General features: G+C 45.1%; 1 protein-coding gene across 7 annotated transcripts in view; it reads right to left on the bottom strand.

The window, feature by feature from the left end:
- MIA3 (MIA SH3 domain ER export factor 3) overlaps positions 1–20,249 on the bottom strand; it is a 58,097-nt gene extending 37,848 nt beyond the window's left edge. For 2 of the 7 annotated variants that reach the window (XM_072814965.1, XM_072814957.1), the window contains exons 1-6: positions 20,049–20,249; positions 17,188–17,321; positions 12,602–12,688; positions 6,913–9,718; positions 4,220–4,489; positions 1,064–1,209 (exon numbers count right to left, since the gene is read on the bottom strand). In XM_072814965.1, the coding sequence (XP_072671066.1) occupies positions 1,064–1,209; positions 4,220–4,489; positions 6,913–9,718; positions 12,602–12,688; positions 17,188–17,321; positions 20,049–20,181 (3,576 nt within the window). In that variant the 5' untranslated portion in view covers positions 20,182–20,249. Of the gene's footprint in view, positions 1–1,063; positions 1,210–4,219; positions 4,490–6,912; positions 9,719–12,601; positions 12,689–17,187; positions 17,322–19,041; positions 19,247–20,048 lie in introns of those variants that run through there. The other 5 variants (XM_072814958.1, XM_072814956.1, XM_072814960.1 and 2 more) reach the window with 3 other exon arrangements.
- Between the last annotated feature and the right edge of the window lie 3,976 nt (positions 20,250–24,225).

A 24,225-nucleotide genomic window follows, 5' to 3' on the forward strand; every position in this document is an offset into this window, starting at 1 on the left:
ATCCAAGATTTGAAACCAGATCATCCTGGCTCAAAATTCATGCAGTTTTACAGAACAGAAAAACAAAAAAAAAAAAAACCCAACCCTCTTTCCCACACAAGTCTTGAAGTCACAGAACCTAGTGGAAAAATATTTTTGCGGGGGAGGATTCTTCCTCTACAGGTCCAAAGACAACCTGGCCTCCAACTTGTGAAAGCCTGCTCATTCCCACAATTTACCAAGAAAAATGTCCAATTTCAACAAATACCACAAGGGGGAGCTAAGTCCTAAAAAGCTTCCAGATTAATGTCTCATTTGGATCCTAACTCCCTTAAGAAAGATAAATCTGAATAGATACTCTGTCATAAGTGATTCTTTCTAAGAAACAAATCTAACTACATCCTTTTCCTGCTTAAAACCTTCCAAGGATCCCCACCCAAAACAGTGCCACACTATCTGTCATGAACACAACTTCCTTTATGGTTGGCCTGTCTTCCTCCAAAGGCCACCTCCTCTGACTGCTCAACACCAAGGCTTCCTCAGCTTCCCCAAAAGGCCTTTTTTTTTTTTCGTAATAGCTTCCAACTCTCTAACCATGTTATTTCTTTGGTCTAACTGCATGCCACCTCTGTCTCCCTCTCCCCAGCCCTTCTATTCAGCAACACCCTACACATCAAACTCCCATTTGTCCTTTAATTCCTGCCGAAACGTCTCAGCTAACTTCTGACCTTCTTTACCCATTCTCCCACCATGATGAATCAATTTATCCAAAACATCATTCTACCATACTTCTGCCGATATCACAACTCCAGTCAAAGTCTTTATATACCTGCTAGACTGAAAGGTCCCTAACGGGAAGAGCCACGTGTGTATATACCCAGCACTGACACACCGGAGATCCTCTCCAAGGGCTGCACTGTGCTAAGAACCCATCAAATTATACCCTTGTGGTTTGTTTCAGATGCTAACATCAAAGGATCAGCAGAAATTTTTATAAAGACATTCTAAGTTCTTTACCTCATGCTCAAGATCAACTCAAAAACCATAATCAGCATTCTATCTAAAAAAACTATGTTGAACTTACCGTCTTAGTTAAATAAAATATGAATGAATATATTAAAAGAATTGCATTTTCCAAAGGTGTGACGCTTGCGGGCTCTTCAGCATTGGTTTGTAGTTGCTTTTTTGCATCATCAGCATCAACAGGACTGCTTTCTGTTGTAATTATCCCTAAAATTGAGGGTGAAAATACTTTATTTTATGTAATGAAATTTTCTCACGAGAGAAACTTGTTTCTCTTCACTTAAAATATTTGAGTGCCCACTGAGTATTAGTCAGTGGTTTCTCTTAAAGACTTATAAATGGTTCAGGGGTACCTCGCTGGCTCAGTCGGTAGAGCATGCAACTCTTGATCTCGGGGCCATAAGTTCAAGCCCCACACTGGGGGTAGAGATTACTTAAAAAATATTTACTAGAAATGTTTAAGAAGACATATAGTTTCTAGAAGTCTTATATAAAGAGTTATATAACTTATATAGTTACTCTCTTAAAAAATTATAAAGAGAAGGGGCACCTGGGTAGCTCATTTAGTTAAGAATCTGCCTTTAAAAAAAAAAAAAATCTGCCTTCGGCTTGGGTCCTGATACTGGTCCCTGCATCTGGCTCCCTGCTCAGCGGGGAGGAGTTTGCTTCTCCCTCTCCCTCTGCTCCTTCCCTGACCCCGGCTCTACTCTCTCAAATAAATAAAATCTTAAAATTAAAAAAAAAAAAAAGAAAGAATTATAAATAGAACAAAATTCAGAATGCCAATTAAAGCCATCATAGCCTTCCATTATGAATTGAACATATCTCCAACACAATCTACCCCTCACTAAACTCCTCTATCATATCCCTGGCAATGCAACTGAAAGCTTACTTTTCTTTCTTTCTTTCCTTTCTTTCTTTTCTTTCCTTTCTTTTTCTTTCTCTCCTTCCTTCTTTCTTTCATTTATTTTATTCATGAGAGAGAGGCAGAGACACAGGCAGAGGGAGAAGCAGGTTCCCCACTGGGAGCCCAATGCAGGACTCCATCCTGAGATTCTGGGACTCTGGGACCACACCCTGAGCCGAAGGCAAACGCTCAACCACTGAGCCACCCGGGCATCCCAGCAGCTACTATCTAAACAACATTTAGTCATGGGAATTGAGAAAAGCAGAATTTTATGTTTTTTCCACATAAACACAGTTGCGCTTAACAAACGTTCATTTAGTGCTGGTGAAACATCATGTTTGAATCTTCAGGCAAACGAGCAGAAAAGTGTCAGTTTGCAGACCTGCAGGTGGGATGCACCAATGTTTAGCATAGTGTCTGGCATATATCAGGCATTCAGAGATTGCTTACCGACGGGAAAACAGCTACACCAAAGAGAATACAGTAAATGCCCGAACACACTGACAGGAATGGCTTGGGGGGCGGGGGTGCCTGGCCTGGAGCTCTGCAAAAAAGGGAGGATTCCAACTTGGAATCCTGCCTGAAAGGGTTTCACCTGGGGAAGTGATGAGGAAGGGATTTCAGTTTGAATTACCTGAGTCTGGGGCATGTCTGATAAACCACTAGGAGTTCAACAAATGATTAGTGATGGGTTGAGTAGGGGCCTCTTGTGTCTTCCAACCAGGAAATTCCATTCACTATTGATCTATGAATCTGACCTCTGGGGAAGTATTCCCAGTCAGGTCAGCATCTCTGTATCTGAGATATTTGGGAAGATGAGCCTGTAAAGGTAGTTGATGTCATTTTGTGACAGACCATAAAGGACAGAGCAAAAAAAAAAAAAAAAATCTGTCCTTAATTCTGCAAGCTGAACTTTTCCCAGCCCTGAAAGTTTCTGAGCAAGAGAATAACAAGACTTCATGGTATAGGACTCATTTTCAATAAGTAGAACCTTTTGACTTAAAGGAGTTTAGAACTAGAGAGAATTATACATGAATGCAATATTCTCTGGACTATGGGAGACCTCTGATGTCATTTCTTCTCAAATTTGCAGTATTCCTCCCCATGCTGTGGCTTCTCCCCCACTCTGAAGAGAGACAGAGGGTCCACCCATGCTACCAGGTCTTAGAGTACCACAGGGTAACGCTATACCCATGGTTAAGGACCACAACCTAGCACGGTATGAAATCATGCCACCACGATGGGTACGCGAAATAACACAATTAGTTCTTCTTCATTAGAAACCTGTTGAGGGGCACCTGGGTGGCTCAGGGCGTGAACCCGGGGTCCCAGGATCGAGTCCCACATTGGGCTTCCTGCAGAAAGCCTGCTTCTCCCTCTGCCTTTGTCTCTCTGTGTCTCTCGTGAATAAATAAATGAAAATAAATTTAGAAACCTGTTGCTACCATTATTGGGGTTGTATTTTTGTTTTAAACGTTTTCCTCAATTCAAGTGCAAGGAGTTGCTCTCCACAGACTGTTTGCTGAGCTCTGTGATAAAGTTCTGTTCACCCATGTCAGGCCACACAGGACCAGCACACACTGCAAAGTTCTGTACTGTTCCCAATGGTATGAAGACACTGAGGCATAAATATCCCCTTCACTGTTTTTAAAAAGGGTTTTGCCAGCCTAGGTAGCAAATTAACAAAAGAGCTAAGCCACCCTGTATTCTGGGGGCAGGCTGGGGTGGAGAGGACTAAGGAGTGGGGAGAAAACCCAGAATTTGTGTTCACACAGTGGTTCTTAAACTTTCAATGGATCAGAATTTCCTGGAGGGCTTGTTAAATACAGCCTGCTGGTCTCCCTCCCCCCCCCCCCCCGCCACCCCCGAGTTTCTGATGCCTCTGGTTTCGTTGAAAACTGTTTCAGAACATAAGGCTTTTTAAGAATAATATTTTAGATTAAAATTATTCACATAAGTACTGATGGCCAGACATTGGTTTGTGGTTAGTCTCTGGCCTTTTTCCCACTGCTGACCTCTATCTGTCTCAATGCCTGCTTTTCTTTCCATTCTGGGCTTTCTTGTTTTTTAAACTCACTCATGCCTATATTATTCTCCTTTCTGATTTCCTGCCTTTAAAAACAAGTGTCCAGGGGTACCTGGCTAGCTCAGTCCATAGAAAATATGACTCTTGATCTTGGGGTCATGAGTTTGAGCCCCACTCTGGGTACCAAGACTACTTAAATAAACTAAAAAAAAAAAAAAAAAAGTCCTAGAAGCTCCTCTTTATGACATATTTCTACCCTGTAGAGAAAAATCTGCAAGCTTTACCTGGGTCTCCATCTTTCTCAGTATTTGGCTGCTGTGACACTTCTGAGGCACCCATGTCACCAACCACAGGTTGATCCAACTGGCTGGGCTCTTTGAGAATCTGTATTTGAAGGTCTTCTGTGTGATCTTGTGGGAAATTGTCTTCTGTGTGATCTTGTGGGAAACTGTCTTCTGTGTGATCTTGTGGGAAACTGTCTTCTATGTGGTCTTGTGGGAAATTATCTTTGGTGTGACCTTGTGGGAAATTATCTTCAAGGTGTGGCTGCATCCCTAGAAGGAAGAAGAATGCACTGGATGGCAAAGCCTGAGGACACTGCCCGCTCCGCCCTTCCCACTGGGCAGCTATCCCTCACCATCCATCACCCGCCCCCACCAGGCACTTCACTACTCCCCTCCCACACGCTGGTCTCCCAGGGAGCACAAATGAGCAGGAAAATGCGGGTTCCAGCTGCTTTTGTCTCACTCCACAGATGGCCAAAATTTATAAAGAAACCCTTATTCCAAGTATTCTATAAACACATTTATGGTAGGGCCTTCAATAATCCAACTTTCCTTGACCAACCAATATATGCTCACAAACATAAATGTACAGAAGAGAATCTCCATCAAGCGCAGAAACATGAACCACCTACTCTACACAGAAAGAACACAAACTCTTTCCTATGCAAGCATGAGTTATTTCACAGAGCTGGCACAGAGGACATTACGTACAAAAGCAGTTTGCTGAAGTACCTTTCAAATATTTTCAGAGTGTGTCTAATCATCAAAAAGAGCGAACCCATTTCCCTCCCCAACAGGCTCAGAGCGGAGCCCCATGCAACCCGCAGCAAGGACGAATTTTTTTTTTTAAGACTTTATTTATTCATTAGAGACAGAAACAGAGAGAGAGAGAGAGGCAGGCGCAGAAACATAGGCAAAGGGAGAAGCAGGCTCCATGCAGAGAACCTGACATGGGACTCGATCCTGGATCTCCAGGATCACGCCCTGGGCTGAAGGCGGCACTAAACCGCTGAGCCACCAGGCTGCCCAAAGACAAATTTCTTTAAAGCTTCATACTTTACCCTGAAAATTCTTTAGAGTTTGGCATTCTAATGCAAAATAGATCTGCTCTGATTACATGCAAAAATGCTTCCCTCCCCAAATTCTCAGGAAAAATTAGCCCTCTGTGAAGATGCATTTATTCTGTGACTTTATGTCCCCCTGGTACTCTACTATATGCCTCGATTCAAATACCTCAGTCTGAAAAGCATGGGGACACAGACTAAGGTGTTATGACAGGCACGCCTGGGTGGCTCAGTGGATTAAGCGTCTGACTCTTGGTTTCAGCTCATGTCATTCTCTCAGGATCGTGAATCAAGCCCAAAGTCAGGCTCCATGCTCAGCAAAGAGTCTCCTTGACAGTCTCTCCCTCTGCCCCACCCCTGGCTCTTTCTCTAAAATAGTCTTTTTTGAAAATAAATAAATAGGGGATCCCTGGGTGGCTCAGTGGTTTAGCGCCGCCTTCAGCCCAGGGCATGATCCTGGAATCCCGGGATCGAGTCCCACATCAGGCTCCCTGAATGGAGCTTGCTTCTCCCTCTGCCTGTGTCTCTGCCTCTCTGTGTGTGTGTCTCTCATGAATAAATAAAATCCTTAAAAAAAAAAATGAATGAATAAAAAAATTAACGTTATACCAACTAATACAAAGAGCAGTGACATTGTGCTTAAGAAACTATGTTCAAAAGAGCCCATTCAGAGGCTCCTGGTTATGGAAGGAGTAGGTTACAGGGCTGAATGCTACAGCACAGGGAATATAGTCAGTGGTGTTGTCACAGTCTTGTATGGTGACAGGTGGGAGCTACACTTGCCCAGAGCATAGCAGGCAGTACAGACTTGCCCGATCACTATGTTGCATACCTGAAATTAATGTAACATTGTGTTTCAACTACACTTCAATTAAAAAAATTTACTCCAGGTACCTGCCTGGCTCAGATAGTAGAACATGCAGCTCCTGACCTTAGTGTCATGAGTTCAAGCCTCAAGCTGGGCAAAAAGCTTACTTGGAAGGAGGAAAGGAAAGGAAGGAAGGAAAAAAGGAAAGAAGGAAACCTACTAAGATTAAAAAAAGAATCCCTTTCATAATTTTACATGAAGCTTGTACTTTGTTACATTTGGGGGAAAAAAATTTTTTTAAAGATTTATTTATTTATTCAGAGAGAGCGAGAGAGAGGCAGAGACACAGGCAGAGGGAGAAGCAGGCTCCATGCAGGAAGCCTGACGTGGGACTCGATCCCGGGACTCCAGGATCACACCCCGGGCTTCAGGTGGCGCTAAACCGCTGTGCCACCGGGGCTGCCACGAAAAAAAAATTTTAAGTGTTAAAAAACAAAACAAAAACCCAAGGACATGTTTACTTGGAGCATGATTTTCTTGTCTACAGCCTTCTCTTTATACACTTGTCAAGTTTCCTTTTGAAAACACTACCAGCCTCAACTGTCCTAAGGGGTAAACGAGGTAAGAAATTCTCACCCACATTCCAGCCTGAGAGAAGGCAGGAAGGGACACATGCATGTCACAGTGCTGTTGTCCCTTACCTTTGGGCACCCCATCCACTGTGGACAGAGCTTCACAAATAAGGCAGGAGGCACCTCAGCAGCCACCGCCCCACCTGCTTCTCAAGCGCACCCCCACAAGGCCACAGGCAGGCACCTTACCTTCCAACGTGCCACCCCAGCCTTCCTGGGGGGGCTGTCCCGTGGCCAGCGGGGCAGTCTCCTCCATGGTGGAGTGTCTGTACCTGACAAAATAGATCAGGTCTTGAATATCGTCTAGTACGGCTGCCTCCTCAAATATGTTACTTTCCATCATTCCCAGATCTCTGTTTTCAGCCACACGGGTATCAAGCATTTTCTCTGCTGTGCTCAGAATCTGTGACTCAGATGCACGGAAGACCTTATCTAGGACTTTCTCCACGTTATAAGGCAGGCTCTCCTGCTGCGCCAACTTCAGCTTTAATGACATTTCGTGGAACATGGCTTCCAGCTCGTGGACATCGAAGTACTTCTGGAACCTCTGCAGAGACTGTTGTTCTTTAAAGAAGCTGCCAATTATGGGCAAGTCCTTCACGTAGTCGCTACGCATTGGCCTCACCACCGTGGGTGGCGTCCCGTGCAGCGGGCCACCTTCCTGCTCCTCGGGGGCAGGCCCCTGGCTCTGTGTGTCCGCGGGTCTCTCAAAGTCCTGGTCCTCTTCAGAGAGTTCTTCTACCCCAGGCTTCTGTGCAGATTTCTCAGCGCTGTCTTCTTTAAAATAATCAGAGTCTTGATTCTGAAACATTTCACCTAACCCCGGAGTCCGATTTTTCTTGTCAGGAGAGTCACTTCCTCCAGATGCCATCTGTGCTTTTGCACCTGCAAGAGGGCTTTCTGTTTCCACCACCCCACTACCTGCTTCCCTGCCCCTGCCCCCTGGCTCTACCTCTTTGCCAAAAGTTTCACCTTTTCTTTCTATTTCCAAAATAGTACTAGCTTCTTCTTTGTTTCCTTCCATTTCTGCATCGGTATTAACCACACCTAAAGGAGCTCTTGAGGGGGACTGCAGGTTAACGTCTAACCACCTGCCCTGAATCCCGGGGCTTTTTTCTTTAGCCTGTTTTGCGCTGAGAGCATTTTCATCCTCCAGGAGTTCTTCAGGGCTGTGATCGTCTTCTGCCTCTGGTTTCTCAGTATGGACACCTGGCACTTCCGGGCTACCTGGCCGGCCTGTGGGCTCCACTTCCTGGGAGCCCGCCTTGGGCTGTTGAGGAGCTAACTCTTCAGCTGAGGAGTCCTCTCTGACCTCCTCCTCGGCAAGCCTCCCCTTCTCATCCATCTGCTTACTATGTGCAGCAGCCACTTCTCCTCCTTGCGGCCAGGAAAGATTTCTTCCCCAAATGGGACCCTCTTCTTTCAGTTCTCCTGGCAAACCAACTCCATCCAGAGGGGAGGGCCTAGGTTGATTCTGAGTTTTAAGAAGCCGTTCCTCTCTAAATTCCTCCTTTGGATGCTCCACTGACGGTGTATGTGGTTTCAATCCTGCTAAAGCGTGGACGTCTTCCACACGGTCCCTGGAGGCATTATGCTGACCACCCCCAGAGGGTGCTGCGATACCCACAGACTCCTGGTCAGGCTTTTCTTCGTTCACTTGACCCCCTGTGGCTTGAGGGAGGGGTTCACGCTCCGAGCCCCCTTCTGAAATCTGCTCTCCGGGCTTTTCTTCATGGAGCATTCCTTTTGAAATATGAATAGCCGCTCCTTTTAGGTCATCTTCTTTGTTATCAAATGCTGATTCCAACATTTCTTTACCCTTTCCAGTAGATGGCAAAGAGCCGAGGTCACCACTATGAGTAGAACCGTGTGTGGTCATGCCTTCCTGCTTCTCCTCCTCCGGCCCCATCTCGGCCTGTGCCAGGCCCGGCTTGGGTTCCTTGGCTCCCCTCCCTTTTCCTGCAATGTGAATTTCCAGGTCTTCGTCGTTATCTGTTTTAGTACCTACATCGTTAGCTGTAGGCAAAAGACCATCTTCTGCCTTCTTAGGGTCAATGTAATCCGCTGCTGACCGTGGTTTCCTCCATTTGCTCTCTGGGATGAACGCATCATCACCTTCCTTGCCTTCCTGTGATTCAGAACTCCCCAAATCCATACTTGTTACGCTGTCATCTTCTGTGAAGAAGACAGTATCCTCCCAGGTTGTTAATATATCTTTATCATAGTTTTTGATGCCAGGGGGCTGAGGTGCCTCAACCTTATCCTCTTCATTTGAACTCTGCTCGCTCTCTGCTGAGTATTTCTCAACTCCGGACTTCACTGGAGTTTTCACATCTTCTCCACCATGTGCGAAGGTCAGTAACGGCAGCTCGTCAAAGTTGTCTTCATTCTCTTCTTCGTCCTTGCCAACTATGTGATACTCAGCATCCAATTCCTCATCAAAATCATCTTCTAATGAAGTAACAAGTCTGGTTGTCTCATCATCAGATACAAGTGCATCAGCAGTGGAGCCAAATTTGGTTTTTAAGTCCAGGGTCATTTCTTTTTTCAAAAGTTTATAAGCATCAATTGTCTGCTGTTCATTCGAGACCTGAGAACCATTGCTGGTTTTGTTGTTTTCACTCTCTGGCACTTTTAGTTTATCTTGTAGCATTTCCTCAAAAGGTTCAAATGAAGATGGATCTCCCTGAGCATGATCTGCTGGACTGTTTACATGCGGGTGGTTCTTCTGAGCCCCAGATCTTTCCTTGAGTTCCTTAGTGTTTTCTGAGGCTACACTTTCACTCTCCTCTGAGTTAACTTCTACTGGTTCTAGTTCGAGGTCGCTTTCCTCCAATACTTCAGGAGGGGTGTCCTCCTCATACTGAGTTTCTTCTATGGCTTTCTCAGACTCTTCAGTTGCAGAATTGTGTAATTCCAAAAATCCTAAAAGTTCTTCTACATTATAATTATCAAAATCATCTCTTCCCCCATCAAAACAAACAAAATCTGTCTCCTATAAGAGAAAGAAAAATGTTAGCATGTCACTAAGTATCAAAAGAGCAAACTCTTACCCATGCTAGTGACAGAGACAATCTCAAATTGGCTCTGGAGCGACTTCTGTGCCTCCCTTGAGTGACAACTCTTCTTGGGTGGTGAAGGGATATAGTACCTAGAATCCACTTTCCCTGGTTGCCTGCGTCCATGGATAAGGGCTCCTACCTGAGTACTATTCCCAGTTTCCCTTCGCTGTCTCTTTCCCATGGGAAACATGATTCACACAGCTGGTGAATTTGCTCTGTACCATCCCTGTTTTCTGTTTGGGACCTGCCAGAGGGCACACATATCCACTCCCCTCGGCACTGCTAGTTTTATAGGGACAATCCCCTTGGGGTGGCCCCGTTAGCTAGCTCTGTCTATGGCTGGGCAAGTCTATCTTATTCTAGACTACAAAGTTAGAAAGCCTATTATTTCTACAACTTGAGCCACTTTCACTGAAAAGCTTTATCAATAAATAATAGTGACAATTTGGTCTCCATGTGCCTGACTCCTAGATCTCTCAAATTTGTTCTGAGCACAAGTGGAAAAAAACAGGATATCATTTATTGGGTACCCCAACTCCCCAATATCCATATCTGATGTTCTGGGAATTCATCTCATAATAATATGTGCAGGAGAAGCTGGAAGACCACCCAGCTTCCCTATTGCTGTGACCTCCAGGCTACACTTCTGTTTACCCAGCTGGAGACATGCAGAATCACTTTGCTGTGAAGATCTAAGTCTATACAGATTTCTTTTGGCTTATATTTCCTTTAGATTGGGAAAGATACATCAGCTTAGGAAGTATCCTATTAAAACACAGGTACAGGGATGCCTGGGTGGCTCAGCAGTTGAGCATCTGCCTTCAGCTCAGGGTGTGTCCCAGGATCCGGGATCGAGTCCCACATTGGGCTCCCTTTGAGGAGCCTGCTTCTTCCTCTGCCTATCTCTGTGTCTCTTATAAATAAATAAATGCATCTTTAAAAATAATAATAAAAAAATAAAACACAGGTACATGGGAAATAAAAATTAATGGCACAAGGAAGAGTTTGAAACCACACCCCCACCCCACTTAATTATTTCAAGTACAACTTGAAAACAAGATTCAGGGGGTAGCCCAGGTGGCTCAGCGGTTTAGCGCCTGCCTTCAGCCCAGGGCGTGATGCTGGAGACCTGGGATCGAGTCCCACATTGGGCTCCCTGCATGGAGCCTGCTTCTCTCTCTGCCTGTGTCTCTGCCTCTCATTCTCTCTGTGTCTCTTATGAATAAATAAATAAAAATCATTATTAAAAAAAAAAAGAAAACAAGATTCAGTAAGGAATATGCTCTACTCTAAATCAGGGTTCTAGGTGTCATTAAGATCTGCTTTCAGGACTATCCATAAGCCTGTATTTTTCCTTTCCTCCAATAAAAAGCAAATTGACATAAAAGGGGTCATAAACAAAGGAAGTTAGAAAGCCAACAAAGATTATTCTCTTCTCCTAACTCAACTTTCACAAAAAGTCCGAGGAGCCCTGACAAGTGCAGTAGGGATGGATGATTTCTTCTTTGCATCACATGTGTTTCCAAGCCAGTTTCTTATTACTGAGGGGAAGCCTGCAATGGGAGGTGCAGTGGGAAGGCGACTCCCAAACTACTGAGGTCACTGTGACCAATGAACTGCCATCTCACACCTCTATCCTGGGGAGTCTCTTCATTAGGAATGAGGCCAGACAAGTGATGGGGCTGATTTTATGACCTTTGAGATTATCAAGATATGTTAAAGAGCAGTTCTGCCTCTAAGACTCCATATGTCCAGTGAGTCTCATCTAAGAATGGCTCTAGGCCAGCAGTTCATATGTTCTCCAGCACCGCAAAGAACTGCTCAAAGATGTGCATCAATTACTATACATTTCAAAACTCCAGAAAATAATCAAGGGTCAGATCAACTCCAGAAAATAAAAGACCAAGGGTCCCAGAACACAAAACCCTTGTCATCACAGAGCTGTCAGTGTACTCAGATGAATATGTTACAGGATGTGCAGATCTGAAACCAGACCTCCTCCAAACCTCTAAGATTTCCTATTCCAAACCTAGAACTTAACCACAATCCCTGAAATCACCAAAAGAGTCAGTAGTAAGAAAACCACTATAAATTGGCATTTGTGGCCTAATACATAATTTAGTGTTTAATTTCACCTGATTTCTCTACACTTAAAATGTCTAAGAGCTATTCAATGAGTGGCTTTCTGATTGAGATACCATCTTCTCCCTTTGCTTCTAAAAAGATTTACATCTTGGGGAGCCTGGGTGGCTCAGTCGCTTAAGCCTCCTGTTCCTGATTTTGGCTTCGGTCATGATCTCAGGGTCATGAAACAGAGCCCTGTCTTGGGCTCCGCACTCAGTGCGAAGTCTGCTTGAGTTTCTCTCCTTCTCCCTCTGTCCCTCCCCCTGCTTGCACTTGTGCGTTCTCTCTCTTTTGTGCTCTCTCTCTCTCTAAAATAAGTAAGAATTTTTTAAAATCTTAAAAAAAAGAAATATCTACCTCTGAAACTTAATAACTGAATAAGACATTGAATTCTTTAATTTTTTCTCATATAAAGCACCAAAGAAAAACCCTATATAAGAGTATATATATTAGACAACTACCAAATAATGATTTAGTCTCCTATAAATTCTTTTCAAACTTTCTTTCTTTTTGTTTCTATTTTTAAAGGTAACGTGATTCTAAATTAAAACTTGATACACAAATGTGAACTTGTTTTTTTTCTGGCCAAAACACAAACACTTTCAAAAATCATTAACTGACTATACCTGATGAATTTGAAAGAGAATTTAAAATTGAGAACAACAACAACAAAAAAAATTTCCATAACTTACATCTGTTGGAACCTGTAGCTCCTCTTTAGTATATTCATGGACTACTTGTATTAAATCCTTTGGAAAATATCCAAAAATACGCCCAACCTATATGAAAGAATATGCAAAAATAAGCAAACAATCAAAATTCTGTATAAGAAATACAAACAGACATCTTAGCAATGAGAGAAAATACACAAATAGGTAGGTAGCTATAAACACGAGAGATACAGAGTTGCTATTATGATTACACAGATAATTATTCCAACAAAAATTAAATACAGAATATTTTAAGGCCAACTTTTCTAAAACCACTGAGGTTTCCTTTCAACATGCAACTTATTTCTAAACACAGAGCACATAAAATTAGATTTCTAAAGTAGATAAAAGACCTACATAAGAGAGAGTTATTATATATTATGTGGTTAAAACTATGAAAACCAGGTGTACTCAGCTGGCTCAGTCAGAAGAACATGTGACTCTTGATCCCAGGGTCGTAATTTCAAGCCCCACACTGGGTATAAAGATTACTTAAAAATAAAAATTTTTGAAAAAAAAACTATGCAAATCAAAGCTGATTAGAAACACAATTGCAAATAACCTCCATCAAGACTTTACCTGCACATTTCATAGCTTTGCTCATCAACTGGAACTTAGAAGTCTTTCTTAAACCAATAAACAGCCATGAAAATTAAGGAAAAAGAATACAAAATTCCTAAAATATTTTATCACTATGACAAAAAGCAAATATTTATTGACAGAATAGGCTGTAGCAGCTTTTTCAAAAACTAGATTTTCCAGTATTTCAGGGAGAAAATAAAATTCATATTAATGTATATATCAAGCTTTAGTTTGCTACAAAGTAAACCTCTAGAGAAAATAACCCCATTTACCAACAGCACTAACAGCTAAAATACGTAAAGTGTGTCCTCTTGAGACACATACACTGTCTTCTCTTGGCTACGCCTGAAACGGAAAGCAGATCTCTCTAGGCAGATCCAATGTACCGAAAGAGAAAAAGGCTATCTTATCATCAACTACTAAAATATCCTCATTAGGAGCACTGTTGTTATATCTGGCAAATATGTGAAAGCCTGTCTTAGAGCTAGAATACAGTCCTGAAGATTAGAGAAGACAGAGCAATTAAAAACTGCTATGCCAGAAGTTAAAATCTACAACTCTAAGAAACCAAAAAGGATTGCAGAACAAAAACTAAAAACCAGAAACAAGTATCATTTTGAAGGCTAAGGGAAGAGAGTTTTTAATTTCCTAAAGTATAAGTTTCATGAAATAAGAAGAGAAAATGAGGGAAAAATATACTTTTTTTTCCTTTTGAGGAAAATTTTATTAAGAGAAAATCTGGAAAAGGGAGAGAAATCAGAAATACACGGTAAAAGGAAATACATTTATCTTTGTGCAATCTCTATCCACTGAGACTATAGGTCATACAAATTCCATTATTTGGGGGGCACCTGGCTAGCTCAGTCAGTAGACTGTGTGACTCTTGATCTGAGGGTTGTGGGTTTGAGCCCCATGTTGGGTGTAGAGATTATTAAAAATAATAAAATCTTTTTAAAAACAAATACCCTCCAGGGATCCCTGGGTGGCGCAGCGGTTTGGCGCCTGCCTTTGGCAGGCGATCCTGGAGACCCGGGATCGAATCGCACGTCAGGCTCCCGGTGCATGGAGCCTGCTTCTCCCTCTGCCTGTGTCTCTGCCTCTCTCTCTCTCTCTCTCTCTCTCTGTGACTATCATAAATAAAAATAAATAAATAAATAAATAAAAATAATAAATAAAAAAAAATACCCTCCATATTTTTACACTGGGGGATATTCTGTGTCTTTGGATCTGACAAAAAGGGGTTGCAGAATCATGGACCCTCAGGACCGGAAGTAAGTTTTTTATCTAATTTTGCTTCCATATATCATCCCTGCCAAGGAACTGCTGATTGTATTGGGCTGGGGGAGGGGGGGGAATATCTGTTCAAGAGAATGATTTCTGTATAAGCTACTATCGGGACAAATGTAAATAAGCGCCACAGCCCTGAAAGGAAATATTCAAAAGGAAGATAGGTAAGACATGGGCTCTTCTGTTACAGGGCTCATGACTTCATAGGAGCAAAGTCGGTACACAAACCAACTGCAATACAAAGCAGTCAAGGGGATGCCACGTGAGCAGTGCAAACAAAGTGCCACCTGAACAATTATCAAACAGCCAAGATCCCTCTGCTGGGTTGCTGAGAAGAGTGCTTCCCTCAGAAGGGAGCATGAGAGGTGACTATGGCCACAGGAAAATGCAAGTTGAGCTCACTTGCCCCAATGCTCCAACTTAACCACCTCACTGTATATAAACCATGCAGCCTAGGAACGTGGAAAAAACTTCCCAAGAGTAAAGATTATCAAGAAACCTCATGTGGTCGATTTGAAGGAAACGGAACAGATCCTTCTTTTTATATAGTGATTCAATCAGGATTCTGCCCAAATTACAAGGGGTGAACCTGACTAGGTAGTTGGTCTTTCAAGCTTCCTCCCTAAGAATCTGGAACGCCAACAAAATGGATTTATCTTTCCCTGAGTAGGTTTCTCGAGCCTTATTTTCTGTTGTTTGGTATTCTATTGAAAGTAAAAGTTTTCACAGTGGAGACTGGGTATTTCTCAAAGTCTGAACAATCCTAAGGACATCAAGAACTCTTCCAACTTTCAGTACATAAACAGTATGCACATCACACTTTTTAGCAAATAAAGGACAAGAACTCATAAGCCTCTCCATCAGGTCACTCCTAGGGAATCTCCTCATTTAAAATCAAAAGCATGAGCATTATTTACAATAGCCAATGGAGCTCAGTTGGTTGGCTCAGATGGTTGAGCAACCAACTCTTGATTTTGGCTCAGGTCATGATTTCAGGATAGTGGGATCCAGCCCCGGACAGGGCTCCACGCTCACCGTAGTCTGCTTATCCCTCCGCCTGCAAGTGCACATGCTCTCGCTTGCTCACTCTCTTTCTCTCTCAATATCGGTCTGAATGAAGAAGTAAAACCTGGGGCAGCCTGGGTGGCTCAGCAGTTTAGCACCTCCTTCAGCCCAACCGTGATCCTGGACACCGGGGATCGAGTCCCACGTCGGGCTCCCTGCATGGAGCCTGCTTCTCCCTCTGCCTGTGTGTCTACCCCTCTATCTCTCTGTTTCTCATGAATAAATAAATAAAATCTTAAAAAAAATAAACAATATTTGTTAAAAAAAAAAAGTAAAACCTTACAATACCCAAGACGTGGAAGCAACCCAAGTGTCCACCAATAGGTGACTGGATAAAGATATGGTACACATACACAGACTGACTGACAGACACACACACACACACTGGATATTACTTGGTCATAAAAAATGAATGAAATCTTGCCATTTGTAACATGGATGGACCTAGAGAGCATTATGCTAAGAAAAATAAGTCACTCAGAGAAAGATAAATGCCATATGATTTCACTCACTTAAGAAATGAGAAATTTAAGAAACAAAACAAAAAGAAAGACAAAAAAACTAGACATTTAAATACAGGGAGCAAACTAGTGGGTGCCACAGGAGAGGTGTGTGGAAGAATGGGTGAAACAGGTGAAGGGAATTAAGAGTACTCTTATGGTGATAAGCACAAAGTAACATATAGATTGTGGAGTTACTACACTGTACACCTGAAACTAACAACACTGTAAGTTAATTATAGTCACATAATTATACAAAAAAAATCTTAAAAATCAGAGCATGGGGGGAGGGCTGGGTGGCTCAGCTGGGATGAGCATCTGTCTGCCTTTGGCTCAGGTCATGATCCTAGGGTCCTGGAATCAAGCCCCGCATCAGGCTCCTTGCTCAGCCGGGAGTCTGCTTCTCCATCTCCCTCTGTCTGCAGCTGCCTCTGCTTATGCTCTCTCTTTCTCTCTCTGTCAAATAAATAAAATCTTTAAAAAATAAAAAATCAGAGCCTGAGGATCATCAGTTTCCATGTCCACCATCAGGCCACCCATAAAACTGAAAGAGAGCAGCTCAGGGAGTCTCCAGGAGCAAGGGCCTGAGAGCAGGAAAAGGATGACCCAGAAGTTACAACCCAAACAAGGAAACAAAAAAACACACAGTGAAAAGGACATTTTGCTTTTTTAACAGACTAATAACAGTACCTATGATTAGGTAACTGTTTGCAGAGCTGCCAACCTTTCACAAATATTAATAGTTTAGAAAAAAATACATATACAATGAACTTTACACGTGAACACTTGAAACGTTGTCCTGCACAAAGTTGAGAGGAGGACCTCGAATGCTCACGAGCCCTTCTGTTGTGAAGCAACAAAGTCCAGGATTTTCAGGTTTTGCCACTACCACCTTTCCTATGTATGGAGCATACACGGCTGGTAAGGCCTGAACTTAATACTGAGAAGAATCAACCCCGAGCCATTCTGTTTTGTTTAAGGAACCGAGCAGAGCCTCTACCTGGTTCCAGGCCTGATGCCTGCTGGGGACACAGGAAGATGTCGCCATCAAAGAACCCAGGAAAACAGTTCCACCTACAGCACTAAACAAGCCAATACAAATAAGAAGATAAAGTGTGTCAAATTTGTACTTACACTTCCGGCCCAAACTTCAGGCGGTCTCCCTGCCAGTTTATAGTAGACATACACAGCATCACCTTTTTTAAAACTCACGAAACGACAATCTGGGCCTATAAAATCTTCTAGAGCCTCACCTCGGTACATTAACACTGCAGGTAAAGAAGGAGGGGGGAGAAAAACAGGTATCAGGATTCTACTTTCACAGTCCATATTGATTTTTCAGGAAAGAGGAGGGTTTCCTCTACTCTATAAACAACAACCAAGTTTCTCCAGTACTCTCTGGAATCAATCGCTTTCGATTCATATGCTCCAAGTATCTAAAATCTTTAGAGCTTTATCATTATATATTGTCCCCTACAAGTAGACAGGGGAGATGGCCACTTTGCCTGTATTTCTCTATGGATAAACCAAAAGCAATGAGTCCACCACTACACGTAGCTGGAGCTGGTCTCAGGAGAAACTCTTGGTTCTCTCTCTAACCTTCTTGTCCACAATCTCTGCTGTTCCATAATCATAAAAAGGTTCACGGTGCAATTGGATAAATTCAAGAGCAGATGCTGGCTGGCTTAAGCATGGCCGCATGAAGAGGCAACAGGGAACTGGGGAGAGCACCCAGGAACCCCCAAGGGGTCAATTAACTTCAACTAACACTAAAAGGCACTATCTTTAAGTGGCTATAACTGCTACCATGCAGCAGTAAACACTGTCAACTTCATTTGAGGCCACGCTGTGGCCTTCTTCCCTGTATAGTTATCTGGATAAATTAACGGGAAAGGACATCACATCCTATTAGTGATGAATAGTGATAATCACATATGATTATCCAATCATACGACAGGGTAATGTGAAATTATTATGAAAGCAGATAATGTTCACTGTCCCCAACACTATGAAGGTTTCAAAACGAAGGAAAGATCCCCTTTTTTTATGTTTATACACAAAATCACATGTGGGCATCACGTGTTGCAGGGACAAGCAAAACTAGGAGAATTGTTCAGTAGTTACCTTCAGTCTTAAAATGCAGGACTTATATCACACTTGATCTAGAAACTAGGGGAAGCAGCATTTCTCTGTTGGCCAAACACACAGTTTCTGATATAACATGAAACGGACAATAGATACAATTAAATAAGAGAGAAAATAAGGGTGACATTGAAAGTACATTTCTTCTTAAAGCCAGTCAGCCATAAGTACATTAAAATGTATTTCAGGTACATATTTGAGGGATGAACAGACAGACTGGCGGACAGTTTTTTGGATTTTTCAAGCTAAAATCAGATGACTTTAATACATGTCAGCATCCTAATTCAGATGTAATTGGGGAAAAGGCCAGGTTGAAGATGATGGACAATTTAAGACCCGGGATGCTATCAGAACTGGAAATGGCAATGCTGCTTTTGTTTCCCCCTTAGAAGAGATCACTGAAAAACTGTAACAATAAATTAGATGACAACACTGCCCGCTGTTGGAACAACTCTCTGAAAAGCACACAAGGACAGCTCACACCCACACACATACCCCTCACTGGATACTTTATGCAAAAGCACAGTCCCAGGCCCTGCTGGGCTGCCGCCTGTCGGGTTTGGGTTTTATCTGTTTGGACACCTCTCCTTCCCCAACTCCTGTGACAAGCAAGGGCCTTCTCAGGACCATGTCTCGGTACCGGTACTGGGGAAGCATCAAGGATGGGATCCTCCAGGTAACTGGTTCCTCCTTTGAGGAACCCAAGGAGGGGAGCGCTTGAAGGCAAAGAAGAGCAAACATGTCTCAACCCTGCCTGCTAAAAATCGGGATTTGCTCAGAGAAGCCCGAGGGGGAAAAGGCGTGGAAGACGCTCCACTTTGGTCGTGCGTCTTTGCCCTAGGTTACCTCTAGGAATGGCTTCACACGGATCAGATGCCTCCTCGCTTCCCGTGCACGGCGTGTTGCCGGGATACAAACTCTTCCAACTATGAAATCTGTTCTCGAATAGCACCAATTTGAATATGAATAAGCCAAACTCCATAGGCTGTAGGGCCTCTCCCGCAGGAGCAGTCTGCGAGGTGCACCGGCGGCCACTTAGGAACGCTCCCGCGCGCTCACCGTCAAGGTACAAGGTCACTCAAGACCCTCCGCGGGGCCCTAAGACCGATCCCGGTCCCGCAGACACAGAGGCAGGGGTCCCAGCACCGCGAGGCACCAAGGCCAAGGCCGGCGGGGCTCAGGGGCCCCCCGAGTGCCCCTCGCGGTCGCTCCCCGAATCCGGTCCGTGGGGCTCCGGAGCCGTCTGTCCCGCTCACCGCCCTCGGTCCATCCCCCACCCGCGGTCTAGGGCCGGGGCGCGATTCCGCTTCCTGCGCCAAGCGGAGGAGGCTGCCGGGCCCAGGTGGCCTCTGCGGGTTCTCGGCCTCTTCCGAGAGCCTCAGCTTTGGGCCTCCTGAGGGGCCCTCCCCGCCCGGCGGCCGCCAGGAGCCCTCCCGGCACAGACCGACAGGAGCGAGGCGGGGACCTCGGGCTCCCGGCTCGTCCCAGACCCAAGCTCCGACCCCGTCCAAAGGCGCTGCGAGCCCCCAACCGAGGGCAGCGGGAGGGCAGAGGGGGCAGCGCCCGCGCCCGCGCCCTCCCCGAGCGCCCCGCGGCCCGCAGGCTGCGCCCGACCCACCGCCCCGCGGAGCCCAGCGCGCGGCGCGCACCCCAACCGCCCGGTCTCCCCTCGGGGCCGGGCCGCCGCCCCCGCCCCCGCCCCCGTCCCCCGCCCCCGCCCCGCCGGGCCAGCGGAGGGAGGGAAGCCCCCGCAACAAGTGGAGGCGCAGCCCCCGGCAGGGCCCGCGGCGCCCATCCCGGCCCGGCCGGCCTGCGCCCCCCGCGCCCGCGCCCCCCCCCCGCCCGCCGCTCACTGCTGCACTCCTCGTCCGCGCACACTTTGTGCTCCGCGAAGCGCCGGCTCGCGTCCGCCCGCGCCTGGCCCCGCACCCGCCACGGCGGCCCGAGCAGCAGCAGCCAGAGGAGCAGCCCCGGCGCCGCAGCCATGTTGTGGTCACCGCGGGGAGCCGGCGGCGCCGAGGCCGAGGCGGAGGCGGAGGCGGAGGCGGAGGCGAGGCCGGGCGGGCGCGGCGGGCGGGGCCGGGGGCGGGGCGCGGCGGGGCGGGGCGCGGGAGGGCGCGGCGGGCCCCGCAGACACGTCAGCACCGCCTCGGCGGCGGCCCGGGGGCTCCGGGGAGGGGAGAGGGGAGGGGAGAGGGGAGGGAAGGGGGGCGCGCTCCCACCCGCGCCCCGACCCGCGCCTCCCCCGGCCCGCGGCCCCGCGCGCCCTCGGTACCCGCGCCCCCCTGCTCCACCAGCGTCCCCGCGCGCCCTCGACCCGCGCCCCCGCGAGCCCTACGTGCCCTGCCCCCGCCCTCCGACCCGCACCCCCGCGCGCCCTCGGACCCAAGCCCCCCTGCTCCGACCCGCGCGCCCTCGCCCCCGGGCTGCGACCCGCGGTCCCCCCGCGCGCTCGGGTCTCCTCCCCCTCGCCCCGTCCCCTAGTCATCGGCCCTCCGCACCGCAGCACTCGTCCCTCACCCCTCCCTGCGACCTTGGAGCCCCCACTCCGTCGGCCCAACACCAGGTGCGTTTCTGGCACCTTCTCGCAGCTCTCATTTCTGCTCCAGCCCGAACCAGCCTAGCCCCCTTCCCGCCCTCATCCCCATGTTTGGTTTGGCGCGTCCTTTTCCAAACTACCAAATCCCACCCACGAGTGGCCACTGTTGGTCTCTGGTTTGCGGCTCCCCCTCCTTCAGGCTCCCAGGGGTTCCTTCGGGGACCCCATCCATGATCCCCCCCCTCATTAGGAAAGCGCATGAGTGGAATGATGGGTTGGTGATGGAAGTTAGAGCCGGTGACCGGCTTGGTCTTTTTTTGAGCCTTAGAAGGGGTAGGGGTTGGCAGTGTCTACCAGTGTTGAGATCTTCAGATCCTTGATTCTTTATCCCTAAGGGAAGGAGCAGTTTAATTCAACAAAAATGTGTTGAGCTTGCATTTATGCATGCCAGATCCTAGGGTAGTGTGGTGAAGGATGTAGGTCAAAAGACAAGGTATCAGGCCTTTGTCTAAAATCCACAATTTAGTAGAAGCTAACATAAAACCGGCTCAAGAATAAGTATCAGGTTGGGAAAAGCTAACTAATTGCAGCTAACTCTTTCTGAGTTCTTGCTTTGAGTAAATGGGGGCATTCGCATTTCCGGTGAGAGATGAAGCTCAGCTTCAAACCCAGGGAAATCCTCCCTTTTAATCACAACTCTGTAAAGCCTCCATCGAGCAACATGTAATTTTTGTACTTTCTTTCCGACTAGGTGAAGCAAAATCTTGTGTAAATTACGTTATAACTGAATTATCTATATGTGCAAAGAAAGAAAGAAACCAGGGAAGATAGAAAGAAGCCACAAGCCCACAGGTCAGCCCAGAGTAGAGTGGCTACAATGTTCTAGCCCTGGCTGGAGCACTTTACATCTGAGACCAGGGGCTTCTCACTGCAGTCCTGTCTGCTGAGGTTACTCATCAACCTCAACACTAACCCCATCGGTTGGTTTTCCAAACTAGTCGGAGTTTTTAAAAATGAGAGGAAAGAATGTGGCCCATCCATGCAATCCAATGTTGAATAAAGAAAAAGATAAGATGTTCATGTAGATGTTAACAGTTGTTTGTAGGGGCCATGAGACTTCCTGTTGGTCTAGTGGAGTCCCCATGCTCTCTGGAGAGAATGTACAATGGATAGGGCCACTGGCCATCTAAATATAGTGCCCATTGAGGTTCATTTCCTTTCTACTCCGAGTTTGTTTGCTTTAGAATCATGAGTGTGTCTACAGGCATCTTCAACGTTACGTGTTAAAACCCAAAGTCTTTATATTTTCTCCATCAAACCCCGTTCCTTTCAGTCTTCCTTATCTCAACAAATGCCATTTCAATTCCTGTCTTCCAACGCTCAAGTCAAAACCTTAATTCCTCCCAACTCTTTCTCTCACACCAAATCCAGTCCATCAGACAGTCCTGGGCTTTCTTTAAAAGCTTTATTGGCATGTAATTGGCATATAATAAACTGCACACACTTAAAGTGTACACCTTGATAAGGTTTGACATACGTATATTGCCACGAGACCATCACTATAATCAAGATAATTAACTATATCCATCACTGATAAAAAAAAAAAAAAAGGAGTCCTCTCATTCTCCTTTGTAATCCTTCCCTTCCCTTCCCTGCCTGTCTCCAAACAACCTTCTGTTGCTATAGATTGATTTGTAATTTCTGGAATTTGATGTTAGTGGAATCATACAGTATGTCTTCTTTTTTTGTCTGACTTTTTTCACTCCGCGAAAACACTGGAAATACATCCAGAATCTGACTGCTCTCACCGTCTCCGTTGTTAACACTGGATGACCAAGCCACCATCATCTCTCACCTAAAAGGTCACGATAGCCTTACTGTTGCGCCTTTGCCTCCCTAAGGTCGACTGCGTCAACAGCGGCCAGATAGATCATTTCATGATATAAATTTGGTCATGTCAATCCTCTGCTCAAAACCTTCCTACGACTTTCCACTTCCAAGTAAAATGCAATGATTTATGATGGAATACACTGTCTTATTTGATTGGACCTTGATCATCCCTTTTACCCCCACTTCTCAACATTTTCATCTTGCCCTACTAGTTCTCCTCAAACTCACCAAGCTCCATTCTTACAGTAGAACATTTGCAGTTGCAATTCTTCATCAACCTGGAACAGTTCCCCCAAACAGTCCACCTGACTACTAACTAGTTCCCTCAATTCATCAAGTGTCTGTAGACAGCATTTCTTGTTAGAGAAGGCTTTCTTTACCACTCTACATAAAATAGAGCTCCTTCCATGAATATCTGTTCATCATCCAGCTTTGTTTTTCTTTAGAGTACTTCCACCAGCCTTACATTTGTTTATCTATTTGACCAAATATAAGTTCCAGGGGAGCAAGGAATTTGTTTTGTTCACCACTATAATATATATGCCTAGAAAAATGTCTGGAATATATGAGATACTCAACAAATGATTTGTGAGATGAACCCATGATAATTCACATATTATATTACATCATTAACCTACACAGAGCCTCCATATGTAAATAGTACCAAGAGGAAGTATGCCGTAAAAAAGCATTTTGTTTCTTTCCCTCAGCAGCATCCTCAACACCTGGAACAGAACCTGAAATACATTGATTGTTGATTGAGGGCATATTTGTTATGGAGGGAGTGAATGAAAAAATTGCAGTGTATATTTTCCCTATGTATTACCAGAATAGATAAAGCAGATAAAGGAAATTCTAATTTTTCTTATTTCTATTTAGAGTAGAATTAATGACAATTCATTGGTGGAAAAGACAAGATTCCAAAATGATCTAATTCAATATTGCTTGACTTTGACTAATATTCAGATATGCTTTTATATGAAGGAAGAAAGCTCTCAGTTTCTGAAGAACTGGCTGCTTATTTTGTTGATTTTCCAGGGTTTTCATTCATCTGCATCTATTAATTATTATTATTACTATTGCCTTAAAAAGATATTAACAAATTCAATAAACAGAAAAATCTCAGCTGACCACAATAAAGATGGTGTTTATATATACATATAATTATAGTGGATGAATCAGCATTCATTTTTAATAGCATTTAAGGATATGGCCCTGATGTTTAACATAAATTCTAATCCCGTGTGTTATTTCTTAACACCTCACATGGAATTTTCACTAGGTAAAGGTTAGTGAGAATTTTAAAAATTAACGTGTTTAGGGACGCCTGGGTGGCTCAGTGGTTGAGCATCTGCCTTCGGCGCAGGGCATGATCCCAGTTCAAGGATCAAGTTCCACATCAGGCTCCCTGGGAGGAGCCTGTTTTTCCTTCTGCCTATGTCTCTGCCTCTCTGTGTATGTCTCATAAATAAATAAATAAAATCTTTAAAAAATTATAATGTGTCTAGTTGGGGGGGGGCGCATAAAAAATTAGACTTGGGGGGCAGCCCCGGTGGCTTAGCAGTTTAGCGCCACCTTCAGGCATGGGTGTGATCCTGGAG

Source organism: Canis lupus, chromosome 38, assembly GCF_048164855.1.
Source record: "Canis lupus baileyi chromosome 38, mCanLup2.hap1, whole genome shotgun sequence".
Lineage (NCBI taxonomy): Eukaryota > Metazoa > Chordata > Mammalia > Carnivora > Canidae > Canis > Canis lupus.